The sequence below is a fragment of the Microchirus variegatus genome, assembly GCF_963457635.1.
Source record: "Microchirus variegatus genome assembly, chromosome: 3".
Taxonomy (NCBI): Eukaryota; Metazoa; Chordata; class Actinopteri; order Pleuronectiformes; family Soleidae; genus Microchirus; species Microchirus variegatus.
The window spans coordinates 14,864,638-14,891,088 of NC_139804.1; the positions used below are offsets into that span (position 1 = coordinate 14,864,638).

At 40.3% G+C, this 26,451-nt stretch overlaps 1 protein-coding gene across 1 annotated transcript; it reads left to right on the plus strand.

Moving 5' to 3' along the window:
* Positions 1–24,805: 24,805 nt before the first annotated feature.
* Positions 24,806–25,684, plus strand: lpar5b (lysophosphatidic acid receptor 5b; the record flags this gene model as incomplete). Its single annotated transcript, XM_083886848.1, has 1 exon — positions 24,806–25,684. The coding sequence occupies one exon, from the start codon at positions 24,806–24,808 to the stop codon at positions 25,682–25,684; it is 879 nt and encodes a 292-aa protein (XP_083742974.1).
* Between the last annotated feature and the right edge of the window lie 767 nt (positions 25,685–26,451).

The window sequence follows — 26,451 nt, forward strand, 5'->3', positions numbered from 1 at the left end:
TGTAAGTTTTTCTGGAGTGTCTCATAGTGTCTTACATGCCGCTGACAAAAAGAGAGGCAACAGGCATATATATTTAAAAAAACACCACAAACAAGACCATTTTTTAGATTAAAGTTACTTACATATAAAGACTCCAGAGTCTACTCCACACACATCCGGCCTTGCAGAGAGAGTTTCCACCAAATGTAAAGTCACAGCAGAATTGTGGGGCGAGTCAAGCTGAGTCTGTCAGCAAATAAAAAATACAGTCAGGTCAGATACATTGACTTATACTCCTACATTAAATGTCACATTTTTTTTCCTTAAAATCTTACCCTTGTATGGAGTCATAGGGCCTGTCGTTTTCCTCTGAGTTATGAAAACGAGAGAAACATATTTACTGCAATTTTGGGATTGTGCACCCCTCTTTTCCTCTTCAAATCAGAACAGCCACGGTTTGTTGCTCTGGATCCACAGCTGCTTCCTCCAGAGACACCAGTCTGACCTCCATGGACGACATTTTGGTGTCTGGGTCCCTATAGAGTAGATACATGTGTGAACATTTTATGCTCTTCAGTATTTGGATTCTACAAAATTACAATTCTACTTACTTTTGCTGTTCACGTGTTCTTTCAAGGTCCCAATTGACAGCTGATTGGCACAGTTTTAGCATCTGTTTGAGTGTCTGTGTGGATAAAATGACCCTGGAATGGAAAATAGTAAAGATTAAAATAATATTACTGCTCATACAAAAAAGACTGGCATTACTTTACTTGAATCTTCGTCATATTTACAATAAGTTGTTCTCTACTCGAACATAATACGAGTCTTTAGCTTTAGCTGCATATCTCAAGTGTTTCAACATATGTAGGATAATAAACACACATTTCCTTACATTATGTTTACTGGCGTGAGAAACACACGCAAATGAAACACGGGCAAACACGTGTAGTTTAGCACTTAGCCGCCTATCGCTAATGCTACACGACAGAACATATACACAAAGACAGTTTTATTGTTGGAAATACTTACAACTTGAGCTGCAGGTAATCCACCACGTAATGTCGACACTGTTCCTTCGATTAGATGAAGTTGTGTGCTAAGTCCAGCATGGTACTACCCAAAGTTTGAATAACAATTCTCTGTGAAGCGGTTAGCACACACGCGGAGTGTTTTGGGAATGTAGCAGCGGCATTCCCATCAAAAATAAGATATCCACTCAGCTTTTGTGTCCTCGTCGACAGGAAGAAATTGGAGTGTCTGGTGTTGGTTATTACAACCTAATACAGAGCAAATACTCGCGGATTTATTAGAAACATGTTCTCGATCGATAAACTCAGAAGCTCCAACGACGGTTCATATTTACATCCATGAGACAGACACGCTGCTGTTTCTTCTTCTACCGCTTATATCCATCTATAGGTGCACTACCGTCCCCTAGGTGCATTACCACCCCTATGACAGACAATTTGACCCTCTATCTGAACCAAGACCAGCTGTTATAAAGCAGTTTTTAGTTGTTAATGTCATGACCAAAACCACTGCATTCAAACATGTCCTTGCTAAAGTTTCTTGGCTTGTCTCCATCCACACAGACATTTTAATGACAGCCAGTAGAAGTTTGGAGTTTGCAGGGAACAGACACATCACACCCAGAATGGTTTCTCCCTGTAGAACACATTGCTTGAAGATGTGTTGTAAACACATCCACTGTGCAGTTAAGCTGTACTAGAGAAAAGGTCTGCACGCTGGCTGAAATTTAGAACAATTCAGTTCAAGTCTTGTGGCACTTTCTCTGGAAACCGCTGAAGTGTAAAAAATTTAAAAAATTCATATGTAGAACCTTCTCTTCAGGGGCAGTTTATATAGATATTGTTATACAACTGGAATGACACGCAGGAAAGACCGCTTGGTGCAGGAATCTAACCAGGGTTGCCTGCAGCGAGGACTACAGCCTCAGCATATGGGGCAGGTGCTCTACCAACTGAGCCACTGCTGCCCTGGCATGACTATGTTTAAAGGTGTGCTGGTATAATCCGGTTTTTAACCACATAATACAATTAAATAATACTCCAATTGTTCAAAGAAATAATGGCTCTTCAAAATGTAAACTTAAATTCCTTCTACAGGGAAACTATTGAGCAAAACTCAATGGCTCCTGAGACAGTATCTATTGCATGGAGACACACACTCCTGATTTGCATTTGAACAGATCACAACATGGTCATTTACATATGAAAACCTTACCCGCTCCTAGGAGCTGGGGGGGTGACTTTCTCACCTTGACTGCAAGTTTACGGCAATTCCTGGCAGTTATCGGCAACTGACTGAAACACCCAGTTGACTGGGAGTTTCACGGCAATTCTCAGAGACGATTACTGACGAAAATACCACTTTTCATGCAGTGAAATAGAGCAGGTATGCAGACCCGGCTGCAGAAAAACATTTAAGGGGGGGCATTCATTTTTTTCAGGGGGGCAAACTTTTTCAACCTACAATTTATTTGCTTCAGGGTGAACAATATGGCTCTGTGACCACTGAACACTGATGTCAACCTGAACACTGAAGTAAACTTTCATACTGGGAGAGGTAACTAGCTACAGCAACTAGGGAGCACAAGGAACACCACAAAGCAGTGTTACCCTTCTGCCTACACGTAACCTAAAATTTGTGAGTGAGTGAGTGAAACTCACTCAAACTAGGCTCACCTGGAACCTAGTTTTAATTATTTTTGTCAAATGGAGCAAAGAAACCAGACAATATTCACATTTAAGAAGCTAACAAATCACAAAGTTTGTATTAATTGTTTAAAAAAAAGAAAAAAAAGAAACCTTTCTAAAATCGATTAATTCATTGTTGCAGCCCTACTGCTTATCTAAATGTTTCACGAATAGTACATGATAACAAGAACATCAAAAAATGATATTAGGTATCTGGGCACTATACGGTGCATGACACGTTTCCATGGCAACTGACCGGAAAAAGACGCACGTGGCGTCATGTTTAAGTGCTCCTGATTGTTAAAATGAGTCTCTAAAGTAATGCTAAACTTTAAAAACAGAGGCACACACACATAGTACACAGGTACGCTGGTTATTTGTAGCGCTGCTCTTTTCCTTTAATAAACAGACCGCTCCAGTTCGACTGCAGGCGCGCTAAACGACACAAGGAGCTAACGGAGCTAATTGGTGAACAGTGCATGGACTTCGGTGCCGCGGCACGAAAAAAAAATGTTAACAATCGGGAGGCAAGTAAACGGGCATTGTCCGGTCGCTAAAATAACTGACTATGCTGCGAGTGAAACGAAGACTTGTGGCAGAGGCACGAAAACGCTGCAGTTTAAGGTGTGAGAAACCCCAGATGAATGATTACGCCAGTGCTTCGGTTTCCAGTAGATGTGAATGGCGCTGTTAGTAACTAGCGACTCTATGAGTAACTGCGACCATAAACGTCAAGTGCTAACAGCGTACCATCTCATCGGTGACCCGCCCCCACCACCTGTAATTGGCCAGCATGTTGCTTTCGTTCGTTGGTTGGATTGGTTGAATTGTATGATCGACAAACCAAGATAGAAATAATAGTGAGCTGGCCACTCCGATGTAAAAAACAAAACCTAAAAAATAAAATAAACAGCTTCCAGCCATAGACTGTATATAAAAAGCCCAGGGGGGGCACGGCTGACTCTGTGGGCGGGCACGGCCCCCCAATGCCCGCCCATGCCGCCGGGACTGCAGGTATGAGACACAGGAGAGAGGAGGTCGTGGTGATTAGGTTAAGGTTAGGACACTGTGCACTGAATAAATCACTTAAATGAATAGGGAAGCATCAGACAGGATTGTGTGAGAGGTGTCAGGAAGAGGAAGAATCTGTGGAACACGTACTTTTGAGGTGTAGAGCATATGAGGCACATGGAGAGGGGATGGAAAATAATCTAAGAAAATTAGGGGATCAAGAATTTAATTTAAAAGGAGTATTGGAAATGAGGGAGAAAGCACAAGTTAGGGTAGTAATACATTTATTACGGATTACGGGGCTATTTCATAGGGTATGAAATAGAAAACTGGGGGAATATATAGGATAAGAGCATGTCTGGGTGAGTGTATGGTGTGAGGGTGGCCTGTATCTGGGCCACACTCCAGAGCAGAAGGGGGCGGTAATGCACCTGTAGATGGATGCCAACCGCCATAAAACTAAAAGAAGAAGAAGAAGCCAGAGAAACCACTTTCCCTGGTTTCCCTCTAACTCACCTGCTGCATGTTACTGTGATTGCCTCCACTCAGTTCACCAGTTTGGAGGTTTGTTTGCTCTTGTCTTTGAGTCCTGACTGTCACATGTTAGCATTTGTGTTAGCCCATTAGCTTTTTGTTTGTTAACATCTTAGCCCAGTAGTTTTTTGTATGTTAGCCATTAGCATTTTGTTTATTTGCATATTAGCATTGTATGTCAGTCCATTAGCTTATTGTATATTAGCCCATTAACTTTTTGTGTTGTATATTAGCATTTATGTCAGCCTATGGTTAGTTGGCATCTGTATGTTCGCTCAGTAGCTTTTAGTTTGTTGGCATGTTAGCATTTGTGTTAGCCCATTAGTTTTTTGTTTGTTAGCAACTTAGCCCAGTAGTTTGTTGTATGTTAGCCATTAGCATGTTGTTTGTTTGCATATTAGCATTGTATGTCAGTCCATTAGCTTTTTGTGTTGTATATTAGCATTTATGGCAGCCTATGGTTAGTTAGCATTTGTATGTTCGCTCATTAGCTTTTAGTTTGTTAGCATGTTAGCATTTGTATGTTAGCTCACTAGCTTTTAGTTTGTTAGCATTTTCAGTTAGCCTGTTGATACTGGCTTGTTTAAATATAATTAACAATTTGGCGACAATGTTCTTAATTTAGAGATGAATTTGATGAAAAACCTTTGATGTTTGCAGTCCTCACACCTGCTGCAGCAGTAGCTAACGCTAGCTAGGAGGCAGCACATGGTGAGTGAAGTGTTTGCTCTGCACTTTCTCTTCTCTTATTAAAGTTCTAATCTCCAGTTATGTGACATTTTAGAATTTGACTCTACAGAGATTGTTGTTTTGCACTTTTTTCATGTTGTAAAAACATGTCAATTCAGCTCCTCATGAAGCTCTGCAGAAGCCTGATAACGAGCTGTTGATCTGAATCAGGTGTTGGAGCAGGACAACATGTAAAACATGGAGGACGGAGTTCCCTGAGGACCGGGGTCAGGAAACCCTGCTCTAAACAGGCTCAGGTTAGCATTAGCTCACTGATGTTTGGTTTTTAAAAACATTTTTTCAGTGTGCTGTGGTATCATATCACATTTGCTTTTTTTCAGCTTATTTCCTGCTCTCATTCTTATCGTCCGTTTACCAGAACAGGCTTATTGCTCTTTGCTGCAAAACCCGGAAGGGATTCCATGGACGGACGGGACTGGATTGGATTTGGGTTTCTGCTGTAAGTACAACAGAAAGCTCAGTTTCTAGGTTATTTGTAAGTGTACAAAAATCTCTATATATTGATATAATACTCTCTGTCTCTATATGTATATATGTTACATACATACGTGTGTGTGTGTGTATACGTGAATATAGTCACAAAGCACTGAATACGGTTCAAACATAGGTTGTTTTTTGATATATAAACAGACTCAGGGTTCACGTTTGTTTCATTTTTGAAATGAAATGTTTGGTGTGGTTTAAAAACAATGAAAGGATTTCAAAGGTGTGTGTAGAGGGGCCCCTCAAGTCAAACAGGTTTGGGTCCATTGATTTGTGTTCTTTGGTTTTATTTTTGGTGTTTGTACAAACGAGGTTTACAAAGGTTTTTACTCTGAACTTCTTTCATAAAACATGTGGTATGGTGTCCTGTGAGTGTCAAATGTGCGGTGTTGAAAACAAGGTTTTGCCAGAGTTGAAAGGTTTTTTTTAACTGTGGTGTTTGACTTAGCACTGTGCTGTATATAAAGGTTTTTTGTCTTTTTGGTTTGGTGTGAGGTTTTTCCTGTTGTGCATCAAAAGGTTCAAACTACAAAGTGGTTTCATCAAATCTAAAAGCTCTCAGGTTTTGGTCTTCAAGACAAAAGGTGTCGATGGTGTGTTGTTACTTTCTGGGTTTTTCTCTGGGTAAACCAACTTAAAATGGCTGAAAGCTGAATGAAATGGTTTTGATAACATTCAAACAGGTTTGATATGTGTGGTGTACTTTGGTTATTTTTGGTGTTTGTACAAACCCGGTTTAGAAAAAACAACTTTAAGCCGTCAATGGGATTTATCATCTCAAAGGTATTTTGGTTTAAGGTTGCTTACTTTTTGTGTTTGATTACATGGCGTACTGAGGGGCTTTGGTTTGAGTGTCAAATGTGTGGTATTTAAAGTTTTAAACACAAGAGGGCGCTGATATGGGACATAGTGGGGGAAAATGCCGCTGCGCTGTATAGAGTTTGTATTTTGGTGTGAGGTTTTTCCTGCTGTGCATAAAAAGGTGAACTACTTTGGAATCAAGGACCCAACATGGCTTCAATCTCCAAGTTCCAAAGATGGTGAGTAAACCAGACTCCTCCTCTGATATGAGACACTGATGTTTGCTGCTGCTTTAGTTGTTGTTGTTTTCATATCTGTTCCAGAATCAAGACCCGACATGGACCTTGTGATGGAACGGTCGATGTGTACAATTTCAAGTAATTCCAAGGTACTTTTTTTTTTTTAAGTCAAGTCACTGCCGAAGTGCATGGATCGCTTTCCTGATTTTCAAAATTCATTAAAAATATTCCTTAAGAGATATGCAAATATTTTCAATGGATTGTTGTTCAGGGCGTCGTTGACCGTGACTGTGTACAATTTCAGGTAATTCCAAGATACTTCTTTTTTTTTTTTTTTTTTTTTTAAGTCAAGTCACTGCCTAAGTGCATGGATCGCTCTCCTGATTTTCAAATTTCATTAAAAATATTCCTTAAGAGATATGCAAATATTTTCAACGGATTCTTGTTCAGGGTGTCGTTGACTGTGACTATGTACAATTTCAAGTAATTCCAAGGTACTTTTTTTTTTTTTTTGTAAAGTCAAGTCTTAGTGCATGGATCGCTTTCCTGATTTTCAAAATTCATTAAAAATATTCCTTAAGAGATATGCAAATATTTTCAACGGATTGTTGTTCAGGGCGTTGTTGACTGTGACTGTGTATAATTTCAAGTAATTCCAAGGTACTTTTTTTTTAGTCAAGTCACTGCCTAAGTGCATGGATCGCTTTCCTGATTTTCAAAATTCATTAAAAATATTCCTTAAGAGATATGCAAATATTTTCAACGGATTCTTGTTCAGGGTGTCGTTGACTGTGACTGTGTACAATTTCAAGTAATTCTAAGGAACTTTTTTTTTTTTTAAGTCATTTCACTGCCTAAGTGCATGGATCGCTTTCCTGATTTTCAAAATTCATTAAAAATATTCCTTAAGAGATATGCAAATATTTTCAACGGATTCTTGTTCAGGGTGTCGTTGACTGTGACTGTGTACAATTTCAAGTAATAACCCTAACCCTAACCCAGAAGACAGTGTCTTGTGATTGGCCAGCACTATGCAGCACATCCGTTCTCAGAAGCGCAGCGCCCCCCTCTGGAACGGCATGGACGGCATCCTCATTATCAAAACATTGTTTTAACAGTGTTTAAAAATAGCTTCGTCACGACTCCCCGCCGCAGTCCCTTTTATGACTTTAAACCGGAGTCAGACCCAGAGTCAGAAGACACTGTCGCTCGTGAAACACCTCCACAATGGACGTTATTCTTCTTCTGCGGTTCAAAGTACGTAACCGGATGTGCCCGGACTACCGCCCGGAGCAGGACGATCGGTTGTTCAGGAGAACCGCTGCTTACGTAACTATTACGGGATTTTCAGTGATCTCGTTGAGCCCCGAGATTACAATAAAACACAACTTTCTCAGCAATGGCTGAACTGTTTGTTTCGAACCGTCAGGCTTCATAAACAAGGTAATGACGCAGATACACACCAAAAAAAACAGCGATAATAGAAACAGTACAATTTCAAGACATTCCAACATACTTGGAATGTCCAAGTGCATGGATCGCTTTACGGATTTTCAAAAATTCATTAAAAATATTCTTCAAGAGATATGCAAATATATTCAACGGATTCTTGTTCAGGGCATGCTTGACTATGACTGTGTACAATTTCAAGACATTCCAAGATACTTTTGGGGTCTTTTTTGAATAAAAAGTTAAGTCACTGCCTAAGTGCACAGACTTTCCTCATTTTCAAAAATTCATTAAAAATATTCCTTAAAAGATATGCAAATATTCTCAATGAATTCTTGTTCAGGGCGTCGTTGACTATGACTGAGTACAATTTCAAGACATTCCAACATACTTGGAATGTCCAAGTGCATGGATCGCTTTCCGGATTTTCAAAAATTCATTAAAAATATTCTTCAAGCAATATGCAAATATATTCAACGATTCTTCTTCAGGGCATGCTTGACTATGACTGTGTACAATTTCAAGATTGAAAAAAAAAAGTACCTTCGAATTACTTGAAATTATACACAGTCACAGTCAACAACGCCCTGAACAAGAATCTATTGAAAATATTTGCATATCGCTTAAGGAATATTTTTAATGAATTTTGAAAATCAGGAACGCGATCCATGCACTTAGGCAGTGAAATGACTTTAAAAAAAAAGTTTCTTAGAATTACTTGAAATTGTACACAGTCACAGTCAACGACACCCTCAACAACAGTCCTTAAGAACAGTCCTTCTTAAATACAAAGAGCAACCAAGAAATGTCTGGTTCTGTTCAGCGAGAACAAAAATTACCATACATGCAGTTTGTTCACTTGAATATGTAAACTAAATACGGCAAATAAAATAAGTTATTAATAGTAACAGAAAATGTCCCTAAAACAAAATCAGAAAATGTGTCCTATTTCAAAATGGAACGTAACACAGTCAGAGAGGTATTATTCCTCTCTAACCCTAACCTTTACCCTAACCCTAATAAAGTGTTGTATGAATCTCCTCAATTCAATATGTGAGGTAGCTCCTGGCCCTCTCTTGGTCTAAAAAAATCTGACATACAAAAATCTGTGCAAACACTGCAGTGCAAATGCTATCACTCTCCAGTTTTCAGCACACATGCCCACTCGTGCCTATGATAACAAAAAGGGCTCAAACTAAATCTCAACAAAACATTTTTCGGGGGCACTACAGTTTGTCTCCCCACTTTCTTAAACACTGGACACTGGACTCAACAGAGTTGAGCGAGAGAGAGACGAGACTTGTCACTTTGCCGACTGGTGGGAAACAGCGATCTGGCGCTGGTGAACGGGCGGCTCCCGGCTTAAGAGCGCTCCTGATTGCTCATCAGGAGGAGGTGGGGCGGAGCCGTGCAGGTGGCGTCCTCAGGGAAAGTAGGTCAGCCACGCCTTGTCCATTTTACCAAGATGTCTTCAATGCTCGGCTGCTTATGCACTATTTCTTGTCTACGGTATCCAAACGTCTTTGCCATATTTTCTTTTATTGTTTGACGGTTGTTTCTTATGTGTAGTTATGCCAAAGGGGAAATCCTCTCTTGTTCCAGGCTTCCTGTAGTCTCACCAACTGGCATAGATGGAACATGATTGACCTCTGCTTGTATAGGTCTCTTCACATTCTTTGCTGGGTAGGCATCCTCTCGAGACTTGGATTTCAAAGAATTCACTGTGGAGCTCAGCAGATGTACCGTGTGCTTTAAGTTGGGTCCGGTAGTTTGTCATTTTAATCTTCATCCTGTATTTCCATCCATAGCTTTCACTGAAAGACCCTGGTTCTCTCAGGCAGGGGTGCTTCTTTGTCAGTGTCTCAGCAACTGAAGTGAAGTGAGAATCTTCAGGGTATGGTGTGTATGCGTAGATACTTTCTGACAGCATTTTTGAGCTAGGTGTCAGTCTAGTTTGGCTTCTCGTGTACGCTGAATTTCCCCTCTGCAGTTGACATTCTGTGTCATAGGAGAAATGTGGGATTGTGAACAGTGGCCACTGCGGTGTCCTCAGTAAGTCTGAGGAAGGGCTGCTAAGTATTGTGTCAATTGTATGTGCTGACACTGAGGAGTCATCACTGTCCAGTTATTTAGTGTTGTTTCACAGTTTAAAGGTTGCTGCAAGGACTTTAATAAAGGGACATCCTGAAAAGTCTTATTTTTATTCCATTCTAAAACATATTCAACAGGTTCCACAACATGAAAGTTTTTTCTGTAGTATGCCTTCCGTTTCCAAGCAGTTGACAGTGGGCCGTGCTTTCCTATTGCAACTTGAATGGGATAAGAAGTACAGTGGCTAACTCTTTTAAAACAGATTCATCAACTATGCAACGGCACAGATGCAGTACCAATTAAATATTGCAACTCTTCAAGCAATTCATTCACAGCTGCACTTGGCACCAGAAAAGCGTGTTCTAATTTATGTAGGACTGAGGCTAATTTTAGTTCTATAACTTGTGTCAAATTTGTTGATTCCTCATCAGGTAGTGCTTCAGATGGTATATCGTCATCTGACTGCATTCAAATGACTCTACAACAGTAGGACTGCCAACATGTCCATCAACTATTCCAGGCTTAAAATCGTGAATTGTGTGTGTGTGGGAGGGGGTATGTTTTCTCCATTTGTGAGTTCTGAAAGCAGCATAAAGATTTGCTTTGTATGAACAATCAGCAAACATGCAATCGACAGATTCATGATTTTTGAGTCCCAATGTGTTTAGTCTGTCTCAGTAGAAAGTTGATTGCTGTTGCAGTTGTGGCTTTTGAATGGTGAAAAGCTATCTTTCTGTGGAGATTTTTTAGCAGGATGAGATTTGCTTAGATGGGTCAGCAGACTTACCTTAATGTTACCAACATGTGTGGTGTTCTTTTCTCCTCTGAGCATCAATGTCGCTCCGAAATCCAGGCTCGTTTGAGGCGGAAGTACAATTGCTGCCCCAAAGTTTTGAAAATGGCATTTTCAAACTGTGCATGTGCGAATCCTATACTCGATCTAATTAATGCTTTAATTGAAATGAAGAATGTCAGTTTGGTTCCTCGCTGTCAGATTAAATCATAGTAAAGTAAAAAAAAAAAAAAAAAAACTTTAACCACTTCACTGTTTCTCTTTTTTCTACTGGTTGCTTTTTAGCCATTTGGTGCTTTTAGTCCCTTATTCTTCTTTCAAATATAACTTTTTGAAAGGCACAACACACACATCCCAATATTCTGATGTTGAATCAGTGTTAACACAGTACCTCATAAATCCACAAAAAAAGCAAACTTTCCCTTTAAGCACTCAGGTGTGTTATTGTTCTTTGCTTAGCCCATCGGGCAACATTTAAGACGACACAGCTCTCCTGTGCTAGACCCCTTTATTACCGCTGACAGCTTTATTCTAACTTCCCTCACATTTGCATAAGTAATCAGCCTGCACTTTCAGAACCTGTTAGGATTTAAGATGGCAGACACACCAATTGGAAATGGGAAGGCAATAAAGCGACATTTGAGTTTCCAACTTCCTTTCTTTGCATAAGACTAATAAAATGTCCCTGCATCTTAGGACAGATTAGCTCATTTTGTTTTTTGAGCATCGGATGATACTCACAAAACAGGTTAATTGCTTGGCCCAGCTGGTAATGGCAGAGAAATCGCCTGAAGCATATAATCTCTTCAAATCCATGACTCTTCAACATGACTCAATGACTCCAACAGCCTGGAGACAGAAAAAAGCCGTGTGATCAACAGCCATATTGACTTGCTGTGTTTAAAGCCATAGCACTGACTGACTGCACCAGCACGACATTTAAGTTGTCCTTATTTATAACGGTGTGTGCCTGTCACACTTGCTTTATTATCACACATGCAGACGGCCATTGGGTCATTGTTCAGTCTTCTTCAAACCACTGGCTGCATACTGATTGTAGTATGAACCCACGTATGCATTTTCTCTGTGGGCCAAGACAGCAGGGATCATTGAGACTCCTGCCGTTGCCAAATGGACATTTTAATTAAGTCATCGCAGCAGTGGTCGTACCCTCGCACTTCCTGGGGCGAGAGAATGGAACTTCATCCACACTGCTCCAAATAATGGACCAGCGATTGCATTATAGAGGAAAAACTAACCCCTTTCCTTTATTACCACAGTCCTCTTTGTTTCCATACAAACCATGGAAAAGAGAAGGGTGTTAAAGCTGCAGTGTGCAATTTTTGGTGTATGATTTTTAACACACGACATCTTTTCACAACACTGTGCCTTTAATGACCTTAAAAGCGGCAACGAGGCAGGTCAGACGGTGGTCTGCCCAATCGGAAACCACGCTACAGGACGCACTATGTGACGTGAACTGGGACATGATCAGGGAGTCCTCCGGCGATGACTTCAGTCTTTTTACGGAAGTGGTGACGGACTTCATTGCTAAGCTTATAGATGATATTGTCCCTGTGGTGACTGTGAAGTTTTTCCCAAACCAGAAACCGTTGATCAATGGAACTATTCGTGAGGCTCTGAAGACCCGAACAACGTCCTACAATGACGGACTAATCTCCGGTGACATGGTCCCTTACAGAGCAGCGTCCTACGAGCTCCGGAGGAAGGTGAGGGCTGCTAAACGGCGGTACAAAGATAAAGTGGAGGTATCGCTGAGCGATCGGGACCACGCACTCTCAGCATCGGAGAACCTCCAAGGCTGCGTCCTGAGTCCTCTGGTCTACTCATGACTGCAGAGCCACTCACCCCTCCAACATCATCGTGAAATTTGCAGATCGCACGGTGGTGGTTGGCCTGATCTTGAACAACAGAGAGACGACCTATCTGGAGGAGGTGGATGCACTGACGACATGGTGCCAGAAAAACAACCTGGACCTGAACGTCTCTAAGACCAAGAAGATAGTTGTGGATTTTAGGAGAGAGGAGCAGAGGAGCCATTACACCCCCCTCAGGATCTACAGGACCCCGGTAGAGAGATTCAGCAGCTATAGGTACCTCGGTGTCCACATCTCTGAGGACCTAAACTGGACCACACACATCTCCACCCTGGTAAAGAGAGCAAGGCAGTGCCTGTACAACCTCAGACAGCTGAGGAAATTCAAGATCTCCTCAGTGCTGAAGAGAACCTTTTATACTACAGCAGTGGAGTCTGTGCTCACCAGCAGCATCACTGCGTGGTACGGCAGCTGTACTGCCAGAGACAGGTCAGCTCTCCACAGAGTGATCCGCTGCGCTGAACGCTCCACCAGGGCAGCACTGCCCACTCTGCAGGAGATTTACACCAGGCCCTGCACCAGCAGAGCCAGGAGGATTATAAAAGGCACTCATCACCCATTCAACAGAATGTTCCAGTGGCTGCCGTCTGGCAAACGTCTCCGCTCCTGCATGACCAAAACAGAGAGGCTGAGGTCGAGCTTCTTACCTCAGGCCATCAGGATGCTGAACTCTCAACCACCCACGTGAATACAACACACACACGCACGCACGCACGCACACACACACACACTCACACACACATTTTAAACCCATATTGCTGCTATATTGTATCTTGTACATTCTGCATTTGATCCGTATTTTATTGCATCTTATTGCTTTTTATTTCATTTCTTGTGTATTTTGTAAATATTTTATAAATTATATCTGGAATCTATTTTAATATTATTTTAAATTTAATGCTTCACAGTTGCACAGAGGGGCTTGTTTATGCAAAGTCGTTTCACTGGGGTGTACTTGTACATCCACATGTGACAAATAAAAATCTTGAATCTTGAATCTTGAAATAATAATACATGTAAAGAATTTAAAATTAAGCTCATCAGAAAAGCTCTGAGTTGTATCAATATTTACACAGCATTAAGGTTTTTTTAAAGCTCCCATAGACCGGAAGTTCCAAAAACAATGCTTTTTTGGTGCTTATCTGCACCATTACCTTGTTTATGAATCCCTGCATTTTAGAAACAAACAGTTCAGCCACTGCTGAGAATGCTGGGTTTTATTGTATTCTCAGGCTGTACAAGCGGTATGAAAAAGCCTGGAATCAAGCCAGTGTGTGTTCTTTTTTAGACCTCCATAACTCATACATTATGTGCGATAGGACCACTCTATGGGAGCTTTAAAGGAGGTGGGACACAACCAAATACATTTCAAGCAAGATTCTTAAAGTATCCCACATCACTAAGTCTGGGTTTTACTTGATTTACAAACTGCAGGATGCTCATGAGTTGCTGGAACAGTGCGATCCTGAAGCTGCCACCATGTTTTGCCTCTGGAAAGAACTCGTTTACTGCTGCTTCTGCTCCAGAAGTTTCATGCCATAATCACTCCACCAGTAGCAGCTACAGTAATAAGTTGGATACTGTTGCACACACAAGTGAAGACCCATAAGCAGACTTGGACAGGAGAATGCAAAGTCCATTGTCCGTATACAGTAAAATTACAGCACATTATTGAGATTCAAAAACGGGAAAAATATGCACTAGAAAAATCACAAATGGAAAAAAATTGGAGATGCTATCAAGGAACAGAACGGGGATCAACTGAAACAGGGGAGTATATATTATAAAGGAGGTCGTGGATGCAGGTGCAAACAATAAGGGTGGGGTCAACAATCCAAAGGAATCGTCCTATGTCAGCTGAGATAGGCACAGCAACACCGCGACCCTCCAGTGGAGGATAAAGCGGTAGATGATGGATGGATGGATGGATGTATAGCGTTAAATCATAACATACATTATATTTAAAGCTCACATAGAGTGGTCCTGTTGCACATATGTTACTTATGGAGGTCTACTTACATACATTAACTTGTTTGTATGGTCAAAATCATCCTAGTTGCTGTAAACGAGCTGATAGAAATCGTGCCGTGTTTTGTGATTGAACAGCCATCGTAGAGCCTTCCCAATCTTGTGATTGGCCAATACCCGGAAGTGACATATTCAGCACACCCGCTCTCAGAAGCACAGCTCCCCCCACTGGAACGGTGGATGCACTGCTCCTCTTTATCAAAACATTGTTTTAACAATGTTTAAAAATAGTTTTGTCACGACTCCCCGCTGCAGTCCCTCTTATGACTTTGACCCGGAGTCAGAAGACACTGTCGCTCGTGAAACACCTCCACAACGGACGTTATTCTTCTTCTGTGGTTCAATGTACGCAACCAGATGTGCCCGGACTAGTGCCCGGAGCAGGACGATCTGCTGTTCAGGAGAACTGCTGTTTACGTAACCGGACCAGGTTTTTTCAGAGATCTCGCTGAGCCCGAGATTACAATAAAACACAGTGTTCTCAGCAATGGCTGAACTGTTTGTTTCGAAAATTCAGGGCTTCGTAAACAAGGTAATGACGCAGATACACACTAAACAACAGCGGTAATTGGAACTTCCGGTCTAGGTCCGCTTTAAGGCATTGTACATAGACAATTCAATAACCCTTAATAGATGTAACAGATACAGCAACAGCAAGGACAAGTGTCAAAACTCCTTTTGTTTTTTCTCAAACCTGTTTACTGCCTTCTCGCTTTACTTGCTCAATGTTGCTGTATGTGTGGAGAGAATTTTGTTCCTTTATTATTCAATCAAATAGAATATTTGCAAGCAAAGGTTTTTACTTGATTGCTGATTGAATTTGAAGAAATATGTTCTCTCACATTTTTTTAATTGCAACCTGTTCTGTTTCGATTTCAAAGTTGTTGTTTTTTGATTGCCACTTACTCTTTATTGCTCTCAAATCTCTTTTATACTTTAAAATCTATTCTATTTGATCGAATAATAAAGGAACAAAATTCTCTTCTCTTAACCTATGTTGACCTCATTCACTTTGACCACTTCTCTTTCACTTTTTCTTTTTTCTACTGTCTATTTCTACTGGTAGAAGTAAGTCACCTTTTTGTCTTCTTTCAAATATAAACAATGTTGAAGGGCACAACACAACGTTCCAGTATTCTGATGTTGAATGAGTGTTAACACAGCAGCAGCAGCCTGACCCTAAAACGAAACGGCTAGTAAAAATAGAGTCCAAGTAAATGATGCCACAATTGTGTCAAGTCAGTTATTATTTATACAGCCTCTCATGAAAGGTGCCTGTATTTTTCTACTCTTGTGAATACTGAGTGAAATAAAGTGATGCAATGCCACATACTAACATATATACGACATTTGATGCTGCTAAAAAAAGTGTGAAATTGTTCCTGGAACTGATGATTAAAATGGAGCAGAAAAAAGTACAAGGTTATGATAAAAGGATGCAGATGACACATATAATTACAGTCAACCCTTAGTCCTCACAAGGCACGGATCTGTGCCGCAGGCACATGGTAAAAATAGAGTGGTAATTTGCCATGGGAAAAATACACAACTCCTTATATTGATTTCCATGGGGTGTGTGTGTTTATTCAGGCTTTAAATGTTTTGTTGTGGTGTCAAAGTTATGATTCATTTAATATTGCATTTTTACTAGTGATATAAAGTAGTGATAATTGTGCAGAAATCACAAAATAGATAGTTTTTCTTTTATTTTGGTTCATAAAAATGAGCCAGGTGAACATTGAACTTTGATGCATTTAACAAAAATAAATTATTCATATACACCAGTGAGAGGAACCTGGGTTGGAAATGGGTGCAAGAAAAAAGGTAAATCCCCCCCCCCCAATCGCACGTGCAGAAAATCAAAAGGATAAGGGGATGCACAGCATACACTCAAAGATATAGGTAAACCACCACCCGGGACACCAGGACCACCACTGCAGCTCTCAGCAACTAAAAGGAACAGGATACAAAAAGACAACTAGCCTACGCTGTCGGGGGCTGACAGCAAGGGGTATATCCGCGAACTTGTCCAATCCTTAACTTTCCAATATACCCAAAGTATACGCACTCGCACCTGCCACTAATTGTTTTAATTAAATATTAATAAATTCAACAAAATAACTGTTAAATATTATGATATAATGCTGACTACACTTTATACATGTTCAAAGTATCCATATAAACTCGATATTGAACACAGAATACCTGAACTCATAAATTTCTCTCTAGTTTTTAATAAAACTAGTTAACCTATTATACCTTGTTAAATATTATGAATATTAAAATGCTAATCACACCTGCCATATCTTCAAAGTGTCCAAATGTCATGAAAAAGCATACACTATGTTTATTAAATTTCATGAAAAAGCATACAATATGTTCAAACTTTCCATTCAATGCATTAATAAAGAAATTGAGGCTTAACTATTTGTTATATGATAATTAATAAATGTATATTATAATGTAATAAATATTATGAAAAAGTGCTAAATAAACCCATGATATCCTCAATGTGTCCAAATGAGCTCAATAATAAAGAAAAAATGCCTTAACAATTTTTTCTGTGTTCACTAATAAGTTAACCAGTTAACTTATTATGTAACTTTTACCAATCATAGCCAAAGTAATAATGATTGTACTTGTAGATAGTTGTTACATGAATCATTGTACAAAATTTGAAGGCAATATCTCCATCAGTCTGGAAGATAAAGCCGAAAATGTGTTTTTAGCATAATAAATTACTTAATTTGCTGATCAATAATAAAGCTACAAAGATAGGGATCTATACAGGTGGTATGTGATGCCCATGCAAAATTTGAAACCAATACCTGCAATACTTTGGAAGATACAGGCGAAAATATGTTTTTTATACTATTAATTAATTAATTAATTAATTAATTAACTAATTAATAATAATGGTAGACAGCTCAAAATCAATAGGGATCATCTACAGGGGGTATGTGACCCATAAAAAAAATAAGAAAATTTAATCTCAAACGTCTTTCCAGTTATCGCGTTGCCTGATGGGGAGTAGTGTTGTAGGAATGCAAGACTTGTGGCAGGCAGGAGCTCCAGTCCCACTTACGAGACACTGGCCATTACCAGGGAGGGTGATATCGGGTTGTAGAAGACTTTTCAATACAATTTACGGCCTTGATCAGAGTGGATACTAGTAGGGATGGCCAGTGTTTGAATTTGAACGATTCTGGTTTCCGATTCCTTGTTTCAATTCCGGTTCCTAACGATTCTCGATTCCGATTCTATTAAAAGGCTGGGTCAAAAAAGTGTATATACTGTATTTTAAATGAGCTAGCTAACCAGGGGTCTTTCTGGATGAAATAGTCTGAACTTCTCCATGAATTTGAATTCTATTAACGTTTTATCAACTTCACTTTGAAATTCTCACAAGGCTGTTTTCAGCTAGTGTATACATATCAAATCTAGGAACTTGAATATAAATATTGTACATTTTCTTTTCACATGGGTACACTTTTCACAAGAGAGCTGTATTTTTGAAAACCTCATGAAAACACATTTACCCATATCCTGGTGGATGGTGCAGGTACTTAATGTTACTGTGCTCCCACTGATGGGCTAACCTGGTGCAGAATATCAAACCAACAATAAGCCGGAGCTAGAGTGTTGTTGTTTCGTGACTTCTTCTTCTGAGTGGGGTATCCAATTGAAAAAACTGAACGATTCCAGGAGAATCGGAAAGTTAGTCATGGTTCCAATGGATACTCGATACTTGATTCTAGGGATGTGCATTTGATTCAATTTTCTTAATTGATCAATTATTGATTCATTATTAATATGTTTATATGAAAAATCACTATATATAGGCTATATTAAAAATGCAATGAAAATAAAAAAATACAGCATGATTTCCATGATGAGATCTTTATTACAAGATGAACAACTCCTGTGGCAGTAAAACTGGATCTGTCCAATGGTTAGACTTGAAAATATGTGCTGCTGTGCTCGAAAGCAGCTTAGCCTGCAGCTAGAAGCTGGTGCTCATAAACACAACTGACCCTCGTTTTTTTTTTCAAAATAGACCGTAGTTAGAGAGCGAAGGGGAGGACACTGTTGTTCTCCAGGGCTGAAGTAGTAGGTTGGCTCATTTCGCTTCAGGTTCAGTGACCCAATTAACTCCACACAGCAGGCAAACATATGGAAGGTCACCTCTTGCCTTGTTATGCTTGTGTTTATTTCAAACAATTATTCCGGTACATACTTCAAAAATTTTGTTGGCTAACTTGCTCTGATCTATCTCGTTTCCCCTATTTCATATCACACACACCCACACTCCTTACACCGGCACGCACACTGACGTCATCACACATTGCTCATCCTCTGCTCTCTTAAAGGGATACACTCTAAACTCTCAGCTGCTCTCATAACACTCACACTACACAACAGAACCTGCAAAAGTTTTATTGATTAAAAGTTAACGTCATCAATGAAATTCTTAATTATGCCCATCCCTACTCGATGCCTAAACCTAGGTACGAGATACGAGTGGGAACATCAAACTTCGAGAACCATTCAGTTACCAAAACCTGAGCCACCGTGGAGGGCCGTTGGTCATGGGTGGGAACAGCCAGTGTGTATTTGGACATTTTCTAGCCCGTTGCGAGTGGGCTCACGGACAGTGTAGTCCATTGCCAAGATTTCATTGGGCCATGAAGCCAACAAGTGTCCCAGATTAGCAGTGGGTTGGTTGTTCTTTGAAGCCTCACACCTCTCACATCTGACCACTTCAGCAGACATGTCCAGCCGGTAGCAGCACTGCTGGAGCAGCTCCTAGGTTCTTTCAACCCCTTGATGCCATGCCCCTGGAGAACCTTCGTCAGCACCTGCTCCTTAAGAGCAGAAGGAAGCAACAATTTAAGGACTGCCTAAGCACCATCAGGGCGGACAATCTGGTGATAAAGAACACCGCCTCTTTCAACCAGTCGGTCTCATTGCCAGAAAAGTGTCAATGCTGACTGAGATAGCCTTTTCTGCTCTTCCTGATTCAGTCAGCACACCGGACAGCATAAATAGCTGAGGGAACCTGGTGAGGCAGAACCATAACTGAAGCTTGGGCCGCTTCTAGCCTACAGGACCGCAGGTTGTTGGTCCAGCACCCAGTAACTGCAGCCTCCTTCCTCTTTGATCCATTACTCCCCAACACAGTTACCAACCTATGTAGAGGGGCAGCCAACTTGGCAAAACCCTGTACAAAACGACCACAGTAAAGACCGTAGTTTTTGAAATAAATAAAACACAATTATGGACGATAATTCCTGTATGGAGGAAATTGTTTTGATGTTTTGAAAACGACAAAAAAGGCAGTCAAAACTATCTTTGTTGAGTCTCAGAGTTAACACTGTGATATTGAGACAAATTTGAATCAAATTACGTAATTTAAATGTGAAAAACAGCTGTGGTATTCTTAAAGTTGTGCATACTGTGCAGCAGCTTCTGAACTTTGCACAGGATTCTCTGTCTACATATATATTCTGTGGTCAACACTATGTGTATACCGCATCAGTGATAAACATCTACAGAGCAATGAGTCATGGAAGATTGTGTCAAGGCTGTAAACAGGGGTTCATTGGTTGAGTCTAAAACTGACTTGACTTGCTAATGTTTGTATTTTGCTGTTCTGACATGTTTTAGTTTGTTGTAAAAGCATAATTCTGCTCTGATTAATTAAAACAAACTGCCAAAGAAAACAGAATTTTCAACATTTGCTGAATATAAAACAATTGAAAACAAAAACGCTTAATTAATAATAAAAAATAAAACTTCAACCTTCATCTCACATTTCTGCTTGTATCTCACATTTTGATCTTTGAACTGCCTGTTACTGATGACTCCAGCAGGCCCCAAAGATCATCCATCCATTGAAAAGGCTTTCGAGTTTCTTTAATATTTGAACTCAGAGAAAATGATGTTCATGCTTTTTCTTGAGAAATCAATTTGGGCTCTTTTGTGCTGTGCAAGTGTTGTGTTTATGAGCCAATCAGAATAATACACCTGAATGAATCCACACCTTTAATTTCATACATAACTGCTGTGATTACAGCAGCCATGGCAATTTTGATCTTTTGAAAGGTGATGGCTAAGGGAGTCTGAAGGAAAATTGAACATACTTGGTGACTTGAAGGTTGGCTGGTAAGTAAAGTAAAAGGTATATGGTTTAAATAGGCACTGCTATGGTGTGATTGTGTGAACAGTTTTGCCAGCCTGTCCTTATGTATTTCAAAGAAAGTGATAGTTAAGTGTGGTTGTATGAGTAATGGATGCATACTATAACTGAACTATAGCTACAGCTGGCTTGATGCATCACCAAAAGCTGTCAGCTACAGTTTAAAAGCACAGCCGTCAAGCAGGGCTGGGCAGTAAACCAAGTTGTTTCAATTATACCAACACGTTTTCAAACGCATAGAATTAAACAGTTGTGTTTGTACCGTCACTATCAATGGCATTTGCATCTGTTCAGAGGGAAGTGAGAACATGAGTGAAGCACAGGAGCCATCGCTAAAGGATTTTCACCAGAACATTAGAAATAACGTATCTCTTGTTCTGTCTCATTCCAATGTACCAATATGCACGCACGTGCGCACACACACACACACACACACACACACACACACACACACACAAAACAAACTCAACTATCATCAGTTTTGTTAAAACATGCTTCAGTTTTGGTCCTCAAAGATGCAGCCACCAATATTCACATACCTGAGGCCCGTTGCACAAAAGTAGGATAAAGGATTAAGCCAGGATACCTTGATTATCCTGGCCATGTTATAAAAACATCAAAGAGTAACATGATGTTGCTCAGTGAATAAGGATACATCAAAGTAAGTAAATTAGCTCCTTTCAAAACAGAACTCTGTCTCTACAAGACAGAAAGCACACATTCAAACCAAAATGGAACATTAAAAGGTCTGTATATAACACACCCCACGTGTCTGCACATTGAAATGGTGTATCTCTGCCACTGCAGAATAAATGCAACTTAAATTCAAAGCATGCATATTAAATGACATAATTTAACACATATTGGTCCCCGACCAGCTGACCACTGTGGTCATCAGGGAAGAAGAAGTCATTTCAATCCTGGCCCTTGTCCTAGCATGGGCATGATTCTAGGACTGCTGTGCTTCCTGTGGGTCTGTGAATGGTTTCAGGAGAAAGGGCTGGCAGGCATACCTCCATCCCCCATGTAACACACCAGAGAATTCACCTGTCAATACAAAATCTCATCAGCACAACCTCTCAATAGAGTGACATTGTTGACACAGCCATTATGTAAAAAGTGGTTATTAATAAAGATTGTGTGGCTTACCATGTGACAGGCACTGATAGATTCCAGAGGTGTGTCCAATGTAGTTGTGATGTCTACATCAAGTACAATAATTAAACAAAAAAAAATCAACATTCTGCAGGATGTTCTTGTATTTCAGTTTGACTTGGTGCACACACACCACGCACGCTAAGTGTATTTTACACATTTTCACTCACATCTGCAGTCATTTTCACTCACAATTTCAACGCATTCATTGTCAGACTACAACTATGTTTTTGGAGAAGTTAATTAACTTTTTGGATTGTAAATGTGATGGTTTCGGCGGAGGAATTAATGTGTATTTCCACACTACTTACGCATTCAGGTGGTCGGCAATGCTTTGCCATGCTTTTTGTCAGTGGTTTATTCTTGTGGCGGCGTTTCCTTTCTTTTTGATTTGGTCTTTCACCTCCTCGTACACCTCCATGAGGATTTCAGCTACCAAGGGGGGAAAAAACGCCGCTCTAGTTGTCATGGAGAATCTTAGAACCTGCGAGCGACAGTGAGGTCTATTTGAGGAAGCTGTGTTCGCGCACTGATCCAGGATTGGTTTCACCTGGCTTGATGAGTCGGTGTCTGCTCATCCTGGCTTGGTCTTTGTGCAACCAACTGAGCCTGGACGCACTTCTTTTGAACCAAGTGCAGTCATTTATCCTGGATATCTGAATCCTACTTTTGTGCAAAGGGCTCCTGCTGAAAGGTGGTGGTGGGGTGGCAACATCACATCAGGGTGTGCATGAAATGACATCATGAATTTTGTACTGAAGAAGAAATGAATGTGTTAAAATTGCTCAAGGATAGCCAATAGAGCTCCGTACATCATGTGACTCAGTTTGCTCACAGCACCATGTTGGCAGGGAAAGCTCCTGAAACATAAACCGAACCAGGGCTGGTCTCAAGCTTTAAGAGTTCAATGTGCACTTTAAAACCAAGGACATCAAGCAGTATATCACAGAACCTGACAGACTGAATAAAACGTTTCTGATCCTTACAATACCCACAGGTAGTTTTCATGGAATCACGAGTGGACCTTATTCCTGACACGTCACAATAAAAGCATTTAAAATTAACAAGATATTTAAGCAAATTGGCATTGTAGTCTATAACGATTGAAGTTGGAATCCAAAGGTTAAGGGGAAATTTTACGGAATCCACTAAGATCAAGATGGAGCCACGGATGGTCACCTCGGTACTTCGCTCTCAAATACTTTTTGAGAGCGAAGTTTTTGTGCATTTTCTCTGTCTTTTGCTGATATCCCTCCTTTACCAGAGAGGAACTCTGGGCTGGGTTAGAAGTGCCAAGTGTGGCAGCGGGCGAGTCCAGAGGGTGTACCCGTGGGTGGAGGCAATGCCATTGAGTCCATCGACCCTGTGAGTGGGTATGATGGAGACATTGAGCTTTGGTCGGGGTTTCAGATGAGCGAATTGGGGGAAGCACACCTCTGGGTGCGTATGTAGCCTGAGCTCGGTGGGAGAGGTCTTAATCACTTTCTGTTATGCACTAAAAACTACCCGTACATTCATGTTATTAGCCTATGTTTTTCAATGGCATGTTGATTCTTTTTCTTTTTTAAAGTGCACTTTACTATACAAAATATTTAGTTGTTGACATTACTGATTCTTCCATGGAGGTCTTCTCTGCCCTTTAGTTGTCGCAAACACAAGATGGTGCCAAACAACTTGATGGATATCACATGGATTTCCTGACCTGTGGCCCCTTGAGATGATTTCTGTCTTGGTTATAGTGAGAGAAAGTGAGTCACAAATGCCACTTTCCAGTTGGAGAAGGCTATATAATGGTGAGATTATGTGGTGAACATATTCTTAAGATATTGGAGACTTGAGCATGTTTTATTAGCTAAGACTCAGGTCGTATTCACACCTAATAATCCGCTAGACTTGGTACATTTGGGGACTCGGTTCAATTGGGGGTTGCAAAATTCAGCCGGTCAGAGTTTGCTTTCACATTGCACTTTAGTGAAACAAACCAAGCCTTTTGAATAATGTATTCCCCTCCTCCCCTGAGGTGGTGCTGCATCAAAAATGTTTGAAGAACTTGCTCATCTGTTGGTTAATGCAGGACAACATCTGTTTCAGCCACATTACAAAACATGGAGCTGCATCAAATCCTATGGTTTTATGTGAACATATGACACATATACACTGCAACAACCAGAGTTTGGTTCTTTGGTGATGATCAGAGTTCAGTTACTCATTCACATCTCCCCAAACAAACCAGACTTTCCGAGCAAAGGAACTTGGATTTGAATTCAAAGGACTGGTGTGAATACAACATCAGTTACCTAGAGTAAGTCTTCATCTCAAGCTATTTTCCAGTGCAAAGTTATTTATTTATCCTCTTTACGTTGGCTAGTCAAATCACTGTAACAGCACAGAATGCAGATTCGTTCCCTCTTATTTCTTTGAGAAGCTGTTAATGTATGAAACTGTATACGTTGATCTCAATAACCTCACAATCTTTCAAGAGGTTTGTGGCAAACTCCCACTCAAACTCATTTTCACTTGTTCACTTGAATGTCAACTCCTTCTTATCTTGTTAAAAGTTGTTTCCTGTGTCACTGACTGATTTGGATGTAGGTGGGGTTATTATCATCAGTTATGATCATTATCAGTTCACTTGCTGTCTTGCACATTTGCTGCATTGCTCACAGAGGTCAAACATGTCCAACAATACTGTGAGAGAAAACGCAACAGCAGTACCTGAAATGAGGAACACAGTGTATGCTCTGGTGTTTGGAACTGTTATGATGCTTGGTCTGCCTCTGAATGCCGTGTCACTATGGATTATGCTGCGTCGCCACAACCTCAGATCCATGGTCTTCATGGTCAACCTGGCGATCTCTGACCTTCTGCTTGTCATCTCTTTGCCCATGAGGGTCTATTTTTATGCCACAGGCAGCTGGCCACTGGGCAGTACGGCGTGCACCATGATAACAATGCTTTTCCGCAACAACATCCGTACCAGCTCGTTTTTCATCACCTTCATTAGCGTGGATCGCATGCTGGCTGTGGTTTATCCTCTGAGGACTCGGCATCTTCGAACATCGTCCAACGCCTGGAGAGCGGTTGCACTGATTTGGCTGTTTGTTTTTGTCCTGAATGTCCCAGAGAGTGTGATGCTCACAAGATATTTAAACAGGTTGAATGGATCTATCTGTTTTGAATTAGGTCACCATCAGCAAGAATCCGGTGCACTTTCATTATTTATTTATTTATATATGTATTCCGTCTTAACGTTTGGCATGCTGGCAGTCAACGTCGTGTGCACTGCTCTGGTTTCTTGGACTCTACATGGACATCTGAAAATCTCTGACAGGGTCATCAACAGGCTGAATGTCATGCTGATCTTTGCCATGAACTTGATGATGTTCACTGTGTTTTTCTTGCCTGTATCATTAGTTATTTTCTTTAAAGACTTGATACCTTTTGTCACATCACTGATATGTCTAGCCAGTGTCAACTGTTGTCTGGATCCACTTTTGTATTACTTTTCTTTTGATGGCTTCTGGAAGAAAAATGAGGATGTGGACTTGCGATAGCTTGTGATAATAATAGACAGGAACAGATGTAACTGAAGGTACAATTGGCAACATTCTGTATCACAAGATCTCAAGAAACACATATTACCTTTAATCTTGTTCCTTTTTTTTCGTAGTCAGTCCGGCCACTGCACTTGCTAGACCCTGTTTGCTGTATTCACGAGAGAAGCTTTTTTGAATATTTTCTTGTCATATAACCAACCTGTTACCTCAAGCTTAACAGGAATTCTGCTTGAACAGAGCAATATGTCAATATATCATGAGTGCTTGGGCCGATAAAGTTGCCAATACATAGATTGTTTTCTCTGCCCAACTGCAGTGGTCACCTGGTTTCTTATAATGTGAAAATAATAGTTGTAATAGTTGTTGAATGTGCAAATATAAAAGTCAAGGAGTTAGCAGCTTGTTTAGCCTATTGTTTTAGCCATGTTATATATAATATCATGCAAACCATGGATTTACTTCCAAAAAAGCTCATTATTCGGAGAGTCATGACAGTTGCATAATGAATATAAGCTAACCCTTTTCTTGTTAGACTTGTAAATAACTTGATGGATACATTATTTAGCATGTCTGTTTTCATTGGTGACCACTTAGAATAGGTTAGAGCTAGGCTGAGTGTGTTATTTGAGTTGCAGTTTCTCCATTCCATGCAGTCAACAGAGGATGTGCACTTATGAGTTTGTTTAAGCTGTATGACTGAGATTAAGCTGTATATGTGATATATGTTATGTATGCTATAGTAAATGTATTTTCCCATTACATTC